General features: G+C 38.8%; 1 protein-coding gene across 3 annotated transcripts; it reads right to left on the bottom strand.

The window, feature by feature from the left end:
• Positions 1-5024: 5024 nt before the first annotated feature.
• On the bottom strand, positions 5025-14127 carry Rit1 (Ras like without CAAX 1). 3 transcript variants are annotated; one of them, XM_015502753.2, is made up of 6 exons: positions 14020-14127; positions 13438-13585; positions 13212-13268; positions 9732-9805; positions 9320-9511; positions 5025-7629 (listed from the first exon to the last, which is right to left on the bottom strand). In XM_015502753.2, exons 2-6 carry the CDS (start codon positions 13541-13543, stop codon positions 7399-7401), a joined length of 660 nt encoding a protein of 219 aa, XP_015358239.1. In that variant the 5' UTR covers positions 13544-13585; positions 14020-14127; the 3' UTR covers positions 5025-7398. The 3 variants fall into 3 exon arrangements, with proteins under 3 accessions (XP_015358239.1, XP_015358238.1, XP_048670666.1); XM_015502752.2 differs by having other exon boundaries at positions 13438-13593; positions 13986-14100; XM_048814709.1 differs by having other exon boundaries at positions 13438-13587; positions 13942-14087.
• Positions 14128-14317: the final 190 nt, after the last annotated feature.

Here is a 14317-nt window from a genome sequence, read left to right as displayed (position 1 = left end):
ATGGAGTCTGAGGCAGTCAGACTCCAATTTCTGTATATTTCCACCATTGCTACTGGTGGAGATTTCAAAGACTCATAATATGTGCACATTGCAGAATGGCTAAATCAAGCTAATCAAAAACTCAGAGCCTGATGGGAACTAATGCAAATTAGATTGTGCTCATGATTTGATGCCAATGACCTCAAGAGTGTTTTAGAGGATCAACTGCAATAGTAAGAAGCTGAATATTTTTATAATCAATGTTCACTCACATCAAATTGACCTCTTGTTGGACATTTTTGCAAGTTAATATTGGATTAGTGTTTACAGAGCAGTTGAAGTTGCTGCTTGTCCCTTATTCCTCTGCCTTTCCCATTGTAAGATCCAAATCTCTCATCAGATTTTTGCACTTTATAATTAGAGGTGCCCATAGAACAGAACTCCAAGAACTGTGTGCTTATTTCTATTCACTTGAATTTCCAGTGTCATCACAATGCCTGGCATGCAGCAGGGGCTCAATAAAGGCAGGAAGGCAGGGAACAAGGCCTTGTCTGGGAAGCGGAATTTAAGAAAACATGAAAAGATTTTTTCCTCTTCTCTTTACTTATGAGTTGGAGTTTCAAAAGAAGGTTGGTCTAGGGCTGGGGCTGCAGTTCAGTGGTAGAGCAATTGCCTAGCATAAACACTACCCCTGTCTTCAAAAAAGAAGTTTTGGTCTAGAGTTGAATTTTTTTTTTTAGCATTATTAGGGATTGAACCTAGGGGGCGCTCTACCACTGAGTCACATTTCCAGCCCTTTTTATTTTTTATTTTGAGACAGGGTCTCATTAAGTTGCCTAGGCTGGTCTTGAATTTGTGATCCTTCTGTCTCAGGCTCCCCGAGTATCTGGGATTACAATTGTGCAGCATTGCACCTAGTTTAGGGTTGAATTTGGGGTGTTTTTTTTTTTTTTTCTGTATTTCTTCTTTCTTTCTTTTCTTCTTCTTCTTTTTTTTAATGGTGCTGGAGATTGAACCCAGGGCCCTGTGCATTCGAGGCAGGCACTCTACCACCTGAGCTATCGCCCCAGCCTAGTGTTTTGGTATTGAGGATTAAACCCAGGCATGTTTTACCACTGATCTTCATCCTTAGTCTTTTTTTTAAATTTTTTTTAATTTTTGAGACACGTTTTCACTAAATTGCTGGGATTACCGGCACGCTCCACAGGGCCTGGTTTAGAGTTGAGTTTTGATTTGGGGTCTTTGGTGGTGGTGGGCATGTATTACCTGCAAGCAGGCTCATAGTCTTGTTTTTAAATCAAGTTTTGTATTTTATTTTTATTGTTTCTTTTTAATTATACACAACATTGGAATTCATTTTGAAGTAATCATAAAAGTATGGAATATAATTTGTTCTAATTCTTTCCCCGGCACTTCCCCTTTCCTTCCCTTCTTCCCCCCCCCATTCCCTCTCCTGTACTCTACTGACCTTTCTTCTATTTATTTATTGTTTTATTTTAAATTAGTATCTTTGGATATACATGATGGTGAGATCACTGTGAGAGCCATATATGTACATAGGAAACTTAGGTCAGACTCATTCCACTGTCCTTTCCTTAGGCCATCCCTCCTCCCTCCTTCCCTCCCCTTTGATCTCCTTTGTCAACTCCACTGATCTAGTTTATTGCCTTTTTATTTTATTTATTTATTTTTAGTTGTAGTTGGACACAATACCTCTATTCATTTATTTTTATGTGGTGCTTAGGATCGAACCCAGGGCCTCGAGCGTGCTAGGTGATCACTCTACCTCTGAGCCACAATCCCAGCCTGGTATTTTGTTGATTTTTATCTCCCCACCTTTATTTTAGATTAATTTCTGCATGTCAGAGAAAACATTTGACCATTGACTTTTTGAGACTGGCTTATTTTACTTAGCATGATAGTCTCCGGTTTCACCCATTTATTGGCAAATGCCCTAATGTCATTCTTCTTTATGGCTGAGTAACACCCCATTGTGTGTATATATACCACATTTTCTTTATTCATTCTTCTGTTGAAGGACTCTTAGGTTTCTTCCATAGCTTGGCTATTGTGAATTGTGCTGCTATAAATATTGATGTGCCTGCATCACAGTAGTATGTTAATTTTAAACCTTTTGGATATATACTGGGGAGAATAGCTAGGTCAAATGGTGGTTCATTTCCTAGTATGTTGAGGAATCTCTATACTGCTTTTCAGAGTGTTTGCACTAGCTGTGTGTGGTGGTTCATGCCTGTAATCCCAGCAGCTAGGGAGGCTGGAGCAGGAGGGTCTTGAATTCAAAAACAGCCTGAGCAACTTAACGAGACCCTGTTCCTAAATAAAAATTATTAAAAGGGCTGGGGAGGACTGGGACTGTGGCTCAGTGGCAGAGCGCTTGCCTCGCATGTGTGAGGCACTGGGTTTGATTCTTAGCACCACGTATGAATAAAATAAAGGTCTATCAACAACTATAAAAAATATTTTTAAAAAAAGTGCTGGGGTTGTGGCTCAGCGGTAGAGTGCTCAGGTCAGTGCTCGCTAAGCATGTGCAAGGCTCTGGGTTTGATCCTTAGCACCACATAAAAATAAATAAATGTATTGTGTTCAACTACAACTAAAAATATATATATTTTAAAAATAGATTTATTTATTTACTTATTTACTTACTTATTTATTTATTTTTATGTGGTGCCGAGGATTGAACCCAGTGCCTCATACATGCAAGGCAAGTGCTTTACCACTGAGCCACAAACACAGCCCAAAAATAAATATTAAAAAAAAAAAAGCATTTGGGATGCAGTTATTTTGCTTGCCTAGAATCCACAAAGCCCTGGGTTTAATTCCCAGAATCACCAAAATAAATAAATAAATAAATAAAAAATAATAATAATAATGATTTCAAAATCTATGTCTTACCTTTCTCAAGATTGGGTTTAGAAAACTTGTAACACCAACAATTATTTATAAAGTGTTTATCAAATTTATAAAAAAAATTCAGATTAATCTCTCCAATTTCCTTCTTTCTTCCATTAGCTCCTAAGGAATTGGGGTCCTTTTATCTGCCATGGACCTTACTAATTCCTTCCTCTTCTGAAGTCTCATAATATTCTCAGTTTGGAGCATATAAGTTCCTATACTATAACCTACTACACCTTAAGATTGGTTTTAGGGCTGGGGTGTAGTCTGTCGCAGTCAATCAGAGTCAGTTACCTAGCATGCTTAAGGTCCTCAGTTCACCTGAGCCCCAGTACTACAGAAAGGGTAGGGTAGGAGGAAGGGAAGAAGATTGATGGTATATGCAATATTTGAACCCAAGGCCTCATGCATGCTAGGCAAGTGCTCTACCACTGAGCTAGCCCTGTGTATGCAAATTTTATCTAAACTCCAGAGTGAAGATAGTATTTTATATTCCTTTGAATCCTACTATGCTTCATGCTTACAGAAGAGGCACTTGGGCTGAACTTCATTACCTATGCTAACAGAGATTACATTAAAAAATGGAAGGCCCTTTCTCCATTACCCTTGTTTCAGTGGTAGCCGACATTGACTCATTCATGAGTTCATGGACATTTGGGCTATCATTCAAAAATATTCCATCACTCAAAAAATGTTAAATAATGAGTAAACAAATATATTTCTTCAATGTCCAAACTAGGTCATGTTGGTTACCAACACTAGTACCTATTTAAAGTAGTGGAGATAAAAGCAAAGACTTTCATATAAGCTCAGTGCAGTAGTGCATGCCTGTAACCCCAGCAACTAGGGAGGCTGAAGCAGGAGGATCACCAAATTCAAGACCAGCCTCAGCAATTTAGCAAAGCCTTAAGCAATATAGTGACACCTGTCTCAAAATAAATAAAAAAGAACCTGGTGAGGTGGTACACACCTGTAATCCCAGTGACTCAGGAGGCTGAGGCAGGAGGATCACCAAGTTAAAGGCCAGCCTCAGCAATTTAGCAAGCCCCTAAGCAACTTAGAAAGACACTGTTTCAATACAAAAGATTAAAAAAAAAAAAAAAAAAAAAAAAGAGCTGGGGATGTGGCTTATCAAGTGCCCCTGGGTTCAATCCCTAACTAAATAAATAAGTAAAGGATGGGGGTTATATCTTAGCGACAAAGCACACAGTGGTTTAATCTCCAGTACAAAAAAAAAAGTTACTCTCATTCTCACACATCTTAGTTTATACATATTTGAAACAACTGCATAATCTTCAATTAGGAGGCAAATGTACTGTAGTTTTCCATTTGTGTTTTCCTATCTCCTCCCAAAGGAGTAATCTCTGAATCAATACTCACTAGCAGTTGACCGTATGTTATAGGCACTCAAATATTTTTGAATAATGGAATCAACCCAAATGCCCATGAACACATGAATGAATCAAGAATGAAATAATGACATTTGCCGGTAAGTGGATGAAAATGGAGAACTTCATGCTAAGTGAAATAAGCCAAACTCAGAAAATCAAGGGTAAAATGTTTTCTGTCCTATTTGGAAGCTACAGCAGAATGAGGGAAAGTTGGTGTGTGGGGGGGATTTCAGATAGCATAAACTGAATGGGAAGATCAGTGTAGTAGAAAGTGGAGAACAAGAGGGAGGAGGGGGAAAGGGCAGAAATACGTAATGTATTTAACAAAATCAATATAATCATTTTTAATTTTATTTATTTATCTGGTACCAGGGATCGAACCCAGGGTGCTTAACCACTGAACTACATCCCCAGTTCTTTTTATATTTTATTTAGAGATAGGGTCTTGCTAAGTTGCTGAGGATGGCTTTGAACTCGTGATCCTCCTGCCTCCGCCTCCTGATTGCAGGCATGTACTACTGCACCTGGCTATATATATTTTTTTGAGTCAGCGTCTATCTGAATTGCTCAGAGCTTTCTCAAATTGCTGAGGCTGTTCTACAACTTGCAATCCTCCTACCTCAGCCTTCCAAGTTTCTGGGATTACAGACATGCTATATTTTTTCCTTAAAATGAGCTTTCTATAATGATTCCAAATATTTCTACCCACTCATATAAGTAAAAGAAAAGCCCAACAAATTCTTTGAGTTTTGTATTGTCATACAAATTGTCTTCATATACAAGTGCATAAATGAAAAACTTCCCCCAAAACATCATAGTAGATGAAATTTTGCTAATATATCACAAAGTTAAAACATGTCCCTTTCTGAATTCTAACCAGCTAATTTTAGACATGAGTTTCTGAATCTTTTAATTTACTGATCTGATATGGACATAAACTGTTCCAGTGCCTTTAAATGTGTCCCTGAATTTTTCTCTCTTCAAAGTTCCAGGCAGTAATTAATCTTAATGCCCTTGAATTGGATAAAGCTGATTATTTAGAGCTCATAAATTATCTACACTATATGACCACTAAGAAAAGAGATATGACTTACACATATTAGACCCCTCAAACTATCTAGCACCATGAATGAACAGAATTCTCAGTACTAATTAAGCGACTAGTTTATCCAGGAATCAAATATGTGTCAGTAATAAGTCTTAAAAACACTAATCTTATTTTTTGCATATGCAATACAAATTTCCTTCAGTCTTACAGATTTCCTGGCAACACTCTACATTGCAATTATATAACTGTCATTTTCTTGCTTAATGCTAATAATTCCCTAGTTCATTAGTAATGAGAAACTAAGGCATTAAACTTAAAAGGCTCTAAGTTAGTTTAAATGTGGTAAAATACTGTAATAGAATTGCACTGTATTTCTACTTCCATGCTTCTCCAAAGTGCAATGGTTCCCGTGAGATTTTTGTTCTGTGCAGACTCAAATTTTGGGTCTTTCATTTTTAGATGGCTGAGTATCATAAAGCATGATTTATTTGGTAGCAAAAACGTTTTCAGGAGTTTCAAAAAAAACCACTACTCAGAGCTAAAAAATGTCAGAACTTTTCTTTAAATCTAGACCATAAACAGTTAGTTTATAAAGAAAAACATAACAACCCTGTCGTCCTGCTTCTAACAACAACAGAAAACAGTAGGTTGAGCTTTCAAAGAGGTGCTACACAAAATCATCCTCTGAGAGTGACACAAATAGTGCTTCAATGACGTTGAATACTCAACATGTGACTCATTCCTCTTAGCACTTTTGCATTTACTCTCCACAGGTCTATTTGGATAGCAAAATGATTCTGATCCTCAAAAGAGAAGTTACCAGCAATATTTAAAGCAATTTCTTTCTAGGACTATAGTTTCTCAACTACATATATGGAGAAAAGTGGTTAGGCCAAACTGTCAAGGCTCAGACAACCCTGAGGTGAACTTAGTAAGTCCTCTTAAGGAAATCTTAGGGTTACAAACCCAATGTACAAATATTAAAGCTTTATGACTGACCCATTAAACAGAAAAACCACAGACTTTCTTTGAGTAAAGTCTAGTGACTGTTGATGTCAAGGAGGCCACATGATTTTACTCCAACTTTTGAAAATAAAGTCAGTTTAACAAAGGGCTTAAAAATCATTTTGCCAGGTCTTGCTCTTCCAAAGAGTACAAGAAAGATAAGGGAAAGTACTAGGAAACAATGTCTTAGTGTGTGTAACTGTGGAGAAAAAATAAATTTGTACAAGGCAATGGCTGTCCCAACTAAGGACAAACAAAAGTTTAGCAATCCAGTGTTTACCTTTGAAGGTAAAGAAAGGCAAAACCCTGAAAAGAACTTAAGAACCTCCAAGGAGAAATTTCCATTACCTTTTATATGCTTCTGTCTATTCTTACCCCTCCCAGTGTCTGGACCAAAGGTGCACTTCTCAGAAAAGCCAGGCTTGTACTGGGAACAATGTTCTGACCCTACCTTTTTCTAGCCAACTTCCTGCAAGCATCTGATCTGATTTACCCAAATCTCATCACTCCATAATCTGAATAGATGTCAGCTCCATAGCTATTTGCTGAACTTTAGCACTGATCTCTTTAGCACTGATTTCCCTGTATGATTTTTATTCTGTGACACGGAAGCTCAGTATGAATAGATGAGACTGAGGTCCTTCTCTGGGACAGTCCCAAGAAACTGAAGTTAAAGGATGATTGGGGAGTGTACAGCACATTCCTCTTGCAAAATCATCAAACACACATGGTATACATATTCTCCCAGGATATAAAAAATTTACATTAATTAATTAACATCAGCAAAATAACCCAAAACAATCGTCGATCAAATTCTAATGTGACAATGTAAAAGCAGACAGTGCGTCACTGGGTTAATAAATCAGAATCAACTAAGAAACAATACTTTAAATACCACATTATTGAAAACTCCTAGTAGGCACGTCCCCCTCATCAGTTACTTTTAAAATAATGGTCATAACAGGAGAAAGAGCAAGCACCATGCTTACTACTGCAGGTTACTGGACTGCTTCGATCAAGCACTGCAGTTCACAGATAAAAACACTTCACATCTTCCCTTCAAGTTACTGAATCTTTCTTCTTCCGGAATGGGGATTTTAGCCTCTTCCATACACTGCATTTGGGTTTGGATTTTTTCTCCATAGCCAGCACTGCCTCCTTCTCTTTCTTCCGTATCTCCCGTACAAGTGCATGGAAGACATCATCAATGTAATAGCGGTATGCGGCCGAAGTCTCAAAAAAAGGACAGCTGAACTCCCGGGCCAGAGCCAATCCTTCTTCCTTGGTGACCTTTAAAAGTGCAAACACGAGCAAATTTAGAGGGCTAACAGAAAAACCATTACAACTGCATAAAAGTAAATAGGTGGGGCTGGAATTGTGGCTCAGTGGCAGAGCACTTGCTTGGCATGTGTTAGGCCTTGGGTTCGATCCTTAGCACTTAGCACTACATATAAATATGTAAATAAAATAAAAAAGATCCATTTACACCTTAAAAAAAAAAAGTAAATAGGCAACCTTAACAGCAGGAGAACATCTCAACTCTGAAGGTATGCAGACAGAATCCAGGCACTTTTATAATTTGGGGGGACTAGATTACATGGCTTTTTCTGCCTTAAAATTATATGGTTCTATTTCTAATCTTTTTTCAAGATAACTTTTAAGAACAGATTACTAAATTGATATGGACATCAATATGCAAGACTAATTTTCTCCACACTTTCCATTTTAAGAAAGAAAAGCAGAAACAAAAGAGATATATACTTAAACTATAATACTGAAAATTTTGAGGAACCCCAAATCAATATATCCAATTCTGGATAGGCCATAATTTCTCCTACTTTTGGGCAGTAAGACTGTTTCTGATTTTCTGCTACCATAAATAGCCTGGCAATGAACACTTTGCATATAAACTCTTGAACAGATTTTTCTAAGGCTTAACAGAGAAGCATTACAAATTGACCCAGGTGTAGTAGTGCATGCCTGTAATCCCAGCCACTATGGAGGCTGAGGCAGGATTGCAAGTTTGAGGTCAGCCTCAGCAATGTATCTCAAAATAAATAAAAAGGGCTGAGGATAGAGCTCAGTGGTAGAGCCACACCTGGGTTTAATCTCCAGTTACCAATAAAAATAAATAAATAAATGGAAAGAACAGAAATATTACAAATTTAACAACTGTCAAAATACTTTCAAAAGATTTGTATCATTCATTGCTTTCACTAGTAGTCATGAATGTTTTACTATATTTTCAACCTCTACCACAACCAGCAATTTTAAATATTATCATTAACTTGAAAGTTATCACTTTTTTTTTTTTTTTAATGGTATAGGGAATTCAATCCAGGGGCACTTAACCACTGATCCACATCCACAGCCCTTTTTAAGTTTTTATTTTGAGAAGGGGTCTCACCAGGTAGGCCTCACTAAGTAGCTGAGGCTGGCCTTGAACTTGTGATCCTCCCGCCTCAGTTCCTGAGTTGCTGGATCACAGATGTGTGCCACCACACCTATACTGTTTAAACAGATTTATTTCTGAAGTTTTAGTCAATGATCATTCCACGACCTTTTATTTGATGGATATTCTATTCTATTCTGATCATAACCCTGTGGCTTCCTGTAAACTGAGTCCCCAATCCAGATTTTATCCATAATATTTTTTTTTTAATTTTTTTTTGAGAGAGAGGGAGAGATTTTTTTTTAATATTTATTTTTCAGTTTTCGGTGAACATAACATTTTTATTTTTATGTGGTGCTAAGGATCGAACTCAGAGCCCCCCTGCATGCTAGGCGAGCGCGTTACTGCTTGAGCCACATCCCCAGCCCTTTTATCCATAATATTAGCAAATAGATACAGCAAAATTTTCAAGGTTAGGGAGAAGCTAATTTTGATTTTTTTATTTTAAGGCAAAGAAATCTGTAAACCAAGAAACATAAATGACTTATTCTACAAGATGTTAGACAACATTTTCTTCTCTTTCCTTACCTGTCTTAGCTGTTTTAGGTCAGACTTGTTTCCCACAAGAACCACAGGTGTATCATCAGTACGTCGAACTCGATAGATGAGCTGTTTGAACTCCCGAACTTCATGGAAACTTCGGCGATCAGTGATAGAATAACAAATGATAAACCCTTCTCCTGCCCTCATATACTGATCCCGCATGGCTGTAAACTCTGCCTAAAGAAACACATAGATCAATAATGTATTGATGTAACCTAGATCTATATACACTAGCTATTTATTTCAGTTTAAAGAAGAGGTAAGTCGATTACCTGCTATCCTGAGTCAGAGTGCATGAAAAATTAAGAGAGATAAACTAGTGATCTCCGCATAAGCCTTCCCCTCCCAATTACTAGAGTAAAACAGCCTTTACTCATAGCTTTCTGGGATTTAATACCTGTCCAGCTGTATCCAAAATGTCCAGATTAGCAGGCTCATCATCAATACGGATTCGGATTTTATAAGCGTCTTCTACAGGAAGGAAGAAAGGTGTACTATAAATCCATACACACAGAATGAAGTGTCTATTTTAAAATTCATGAAGATACTGAAGTTGATTCCCCCCCCCCCCCCTTTTTTTGTACTAGGGACTACACCCAGAGGAGCGGGGCATATCCCCAGTCCTTTTCATTTTGAGACAGGGTCTTGCTAACTTGCTGAAGCTGGCCTTGAATTTGTGATCCTTCTGCCTTAGCCTCCCAGGTCACCACACAACCTCTAAACTTTTTTTTTTTTTTAAGCTTACCACTGAGCTATATTCCTAGGCCTTTTTATTTTAAGACAGGGTCTTGCTAAGTTGCTAAGGCTGACCTTGAATTTGAGATTCTCCTGCTTCAGCCTTCGGAGTCACTGTGATTACAGACATGTGCCACTGTACCCAGCTCTTTGTATTAATAGTATAGATAAAAGAAAAACCATAACTTACTTTACTACACTTTCTAAATAATCCGTATTGTCACAATTCTTCCCTTATGTAAGACATTTTATTTTATGCTTATTACTATTATTATTATTATTTTAAGGAGATGGGGTCTTATTTGATCCCAGGAGACTGGCTTCAGTCTCCTGGGATCAAATAATCCTCATGTCTCAGCCTCCTGAGTAGCTCTACTCATGCAGGCTAGTGCACCTGGTTTCTTTAAGGTATGTTATTTTAGTAACCTTGGAAATCATAGAAAAGAAGAATAAAAAACCCACTCAAGGATTGGGGTTGGGATTGTGAGGCACTAGCATCAATTCTCAACACTGCATATAAATAAATAAATAAACTATCAACAACTTAAAAAAAAAAAAAACCCTCTCAATATTTTCATACCTCAAAACAACTGCTATTTATATCCCAATATATTTCCTTTTAATATTTTTTTCTTGAATCCCTATTTCTGACCTTTTAATATTTTTTCTTGAATCCCTATTTCAGAGATGAAGAGCCTATTAAATCAGTGTTTCTCAAACCACAAGTCATGGTCCTTTAGTATTAGTAAGTTGTGACATAAACCTAATGGGTGAAGACAACATTAAAATAGATAAGCAAAGACTTTATGGGTGTGGTAGCACGTGCCTACAATCCCAGCAACTATGGAGGCTTAGAGTACAAGCTTGAGACCTTGTCTCAAAAAATAAAAAGGAGGGGCTGGGGTTGTGGCTCAGAGGTAGAGTGCTGGCCTGGCATATGTGAGGCACTGGGTTCGATCCTCAGCACCACATAAGGTAAAATAAAGACACTGTGTCAGCCCATAATTAAAAAGTAAATATTAAAATAATAATAATAATAATAATAATAATAATAGAGGGCTGGGGATATAGCTCAGTTGGTAGAGTGCCTGCCTCACATGCACAAGGCCCTGGGTTCAATCCTCAGCACAACAAAAAAGAAAAATAAAATAACAAGGAGTGGTGATGGATGGGGCTGGTGTTGTGGCTCATGGTAGGGTGCTTCCCTAGCATGTGTGAGGCACTAGGTTCAATTCTCAGCACCATATAAAAGATAAATAAAGGTATTGTGTCCACCTACAACTGGGGGGGGGGAGGACTTGGGATGTGGCTCAATGGTTAAGTACCCATGGGTTCAATCCGAAGTACCGCCAAAACCAAAAATAGAGACGCAAAAGCTTAAATAAGAGACAAAATCCTAGAGAACATTATATTTAGAAAGGTAAGCAAAATTTCATGATATTTTAATTTGCTACAAACATACCTGCATATGTATAATAAGCATCCATCAGCAAAATATATTCATACTTATATTTTTGTATCAGTTACAATGTAAAGTTTTTCTTCTTATAGTTTGTAGCCAAAGTTTAAAACAAAATGTAAACTGGGTGAGAACGGACACCATATCTTTTTGTTTGCCACTGTACCCCAGGGCCTACCCCAGTTCCTGGCTCATAACAGCAACCCAAGAAACCTAAGTAGCTGCTGTTGAATCAGACAGCGTCATTAGATAATGGGAAAAAATATTCACTAATATCAAAAAGTACTTCATGTGGCTAGGGACGTAGTTCTATGGCAGACCATTTAATTTTAGCAACTGTAAGGCTCTGAGTGTGATCCCCAACACCAAAACAGATAGATAGATAGATAGATAGATAGATAGATAGACAGATAGATCTGGTATAGTACCTGAAAAACAAAAACTGTTTCTATTTTTCCCAAATCCACAGAAGTACCTATTGTATAAAATGACCACATCCAAAGCTGGGCTACCACTGAACACTCTTTTTGGCTTTATGGAAAACAGCAGCAGGGGCCTGACCTGATGGAAAGTCTTTCTAGAGACCCAGTATCATGGCAAAGTGCCACATACTGAAAATAACAGTGGTAAGGCCGCCTTTCTGTGTCCTCCCTCACCTTTACTTATTTATACTAAGATATAATCCCTTAGAATTAAACCTGCTTCCTTAAGGTTTAGGGATGACACTAGTGTTCTTAGTCTTAGGAGAAAAGAACAATTAAAACTAAAAAGGCAAAACAAACAAAATGACTTTTTTTACTCTATCAGCATTCTGACAATAAGAGAGTTAAAAACTACAAATGACAGGGAAAACGATACCACTGTATAATGAACTTCAGGTATAAGGAAGTAAATGAAAGGCTTCAAGTGGAATAAGTCCAGGCCGTACATGCCTGGGTTGTAAGAGTTCAGGAGGCTGGCTCTACTTGTTTTTCTGCTTCCTTTTGTGGAAGTTCAAACCAGCTGACTCATACTTACAGTCAGTTTCAAGTCAGACCCTTAGAGAAGTGATAGTAAGTAAGTGGCCTTTAAGCTTTGCCTTTAGTCTAACCATACAGCACACCAACCAAAAAAAAAAATATGACAAAGAAAGTTGTCCCATTAATACTCAGCTTAATTCAGAGACTAAAGAAGGCTTATGTTTAAAAATCTAGAAAAAAAGAACTATTCAATTGTTTACCAACCACTATTATATCCTTGTTTCTAAATAAATCTGAATTAGATGATGAAAAAGGCTCAAAATATAAGTAGAAATTTAACAATATTTCATGGGTTTTTTTCCTCAGGTTAATATGCTCTTTCTGGTATTGGACCAAATAAACATGTTTGAAAGGTTTGTTTCTGCAAAGAAAAACTGAGCATTTATTATTAATTGTTTTTTAAAATTGACATTTACCAAACATTTAACAAGATACCCCACCCCCGTTTTTTGTACTGGGGATTGAACTCAGGGGCAGCTGACCATGATCCACAAACCCAGACCTTTTTATTTTTATTTTGAGAGTTGCTGAGGTTGGTCTTGAATTTGCAATCCTCCCATGTCAGCCTCCCAAGTGGTTGGGCCTACAAGTTGGCACCACCACTTCTGGCTCTAAGATACTTTTACAAGGTGTATTTGGAAACCTAAGAGAGAATCTGACTTACCAATGGTGGGGTCATGATCTTCTGGGAATCTGTGGCTGATGAACTGCATGGTCATGGCTTCAAAACAAGAAATGAAAGTTAAAATCCTCACCAAGGTGACCCACAGAAAGGATTGAAAGTATCAACATTGCACAACAAATAGCCAGTAACCCCACTGGCTTGGGTAGAGGTCATTTATTTGAAGTTCCTGTTCATCCTTACATATAAAATGGAAAATGTCACCTACCACTCTTCCCCACACCACCAGCACCCAGCATCACTAATTTGTACTCCCGTGAGAGCCCTGCAGGGTTGCTACAGCAGCTACCAACAGGGCGAGTTCCAGAATCCATTGTCCTTTTGGGAAATCCTGGGCAGCCTCACGGAAAAGCCACCTAGAAGGAAAGCAAAAGATATCTAATGCAGGGTGGACACGCCGTGCCGAAGGTCCCGAAGCGCCCTACTTTCCCAGACATATTATGGCCTATTGCTCCTAACACCTCAGAAACCTTTCTGGGGCCCCAAGAAGCCCCACATCCTCACTCTCTCTCCGAGACGCTACCGTCGTATGACACATCACAGGTTTCCCCACTTACTTCTCCCACAAAGAAAAAGAGACAAAGAAATTTACAATCTTTTCAGAACGGGGCACCAAGACAAGAAAGGGAGCCAAATGGGAAGCCTGGGGTCTGGGGACCAAACGCAGGCTGCTGCTGGGCTGCAGGGGCTCGCTCCACCGTGGCGCGAGGTTCCGCCCCCTCCCCGTTCCGGCCCCACCGTTCCCCAGGCCCTGGNTGCTCCTTCGCTGGCGGGAGGATCGGGCACTGACCTGTGACCCCCTCCCGCAGCCGGGTAAGATGGCGCCACCGGCACTGCGTCCCCACGGGAGGGGCAGGGCCGCCCCGTGACGCCTGCGGGTGCCCCGCCCTCGTGGGGCGGGACATGGCCCCTTCCAGGTCCCCAAACCTAGTTCCGCAACGGGCCACAAAGGCCCACTGGTCACGTACTAGTTTCAAGGTCTGCAAATACAGACGTGGTCATTAAGGCAACAGCATAAAGTGAACTGACCAGTCAGGAGGAGGCAGCGCGTGATACGCAGGGGACCTTTCAAAGGAGCATCTGAACAG

Source organism: Marmota marmota, unplaced genomic scaffold, assembly GCF_001458135.2.
Source record: "Marmota marmota marmota unplaced genomic scaffold, marMar, whole genome shotgun sequence".
NCBI lineage: Eukaryota > Metazoa > Chordata > Mammalia > Rodentia > Sciuridae > Marmota > Marmota marmota.
Note: the sequence above shows the minus strand (reverse complement) of the source record. Positions and strands in the feature narration are given on the sequence as shown.

Excerpts from the sequence above, each read along its gene's own strand:
- Rit1 (XM_015502753.2), bottom strand. The coding sequence starts at position 13,543 with ATGGATTCTGGAACTCGCCCTGTTGGTAGCTGCTGTAGCAACCCTGCA. Across the intron at positions 9,806-13,211 it reads AGATCATGACCCCACCATTG|AAGACGCTTATAAAATCCGA; the intron begins GTAAGTCAGATT and ends TCCTTCCTGTAG. Across the intron at positions 7,630-9,319 it reads ACCTAAAACAGCTAAGACAG|GTCACCAAGGAAGAAGGATT; the intron begins GTAAGGAAAGAG and ends GCACTTTTAAAG.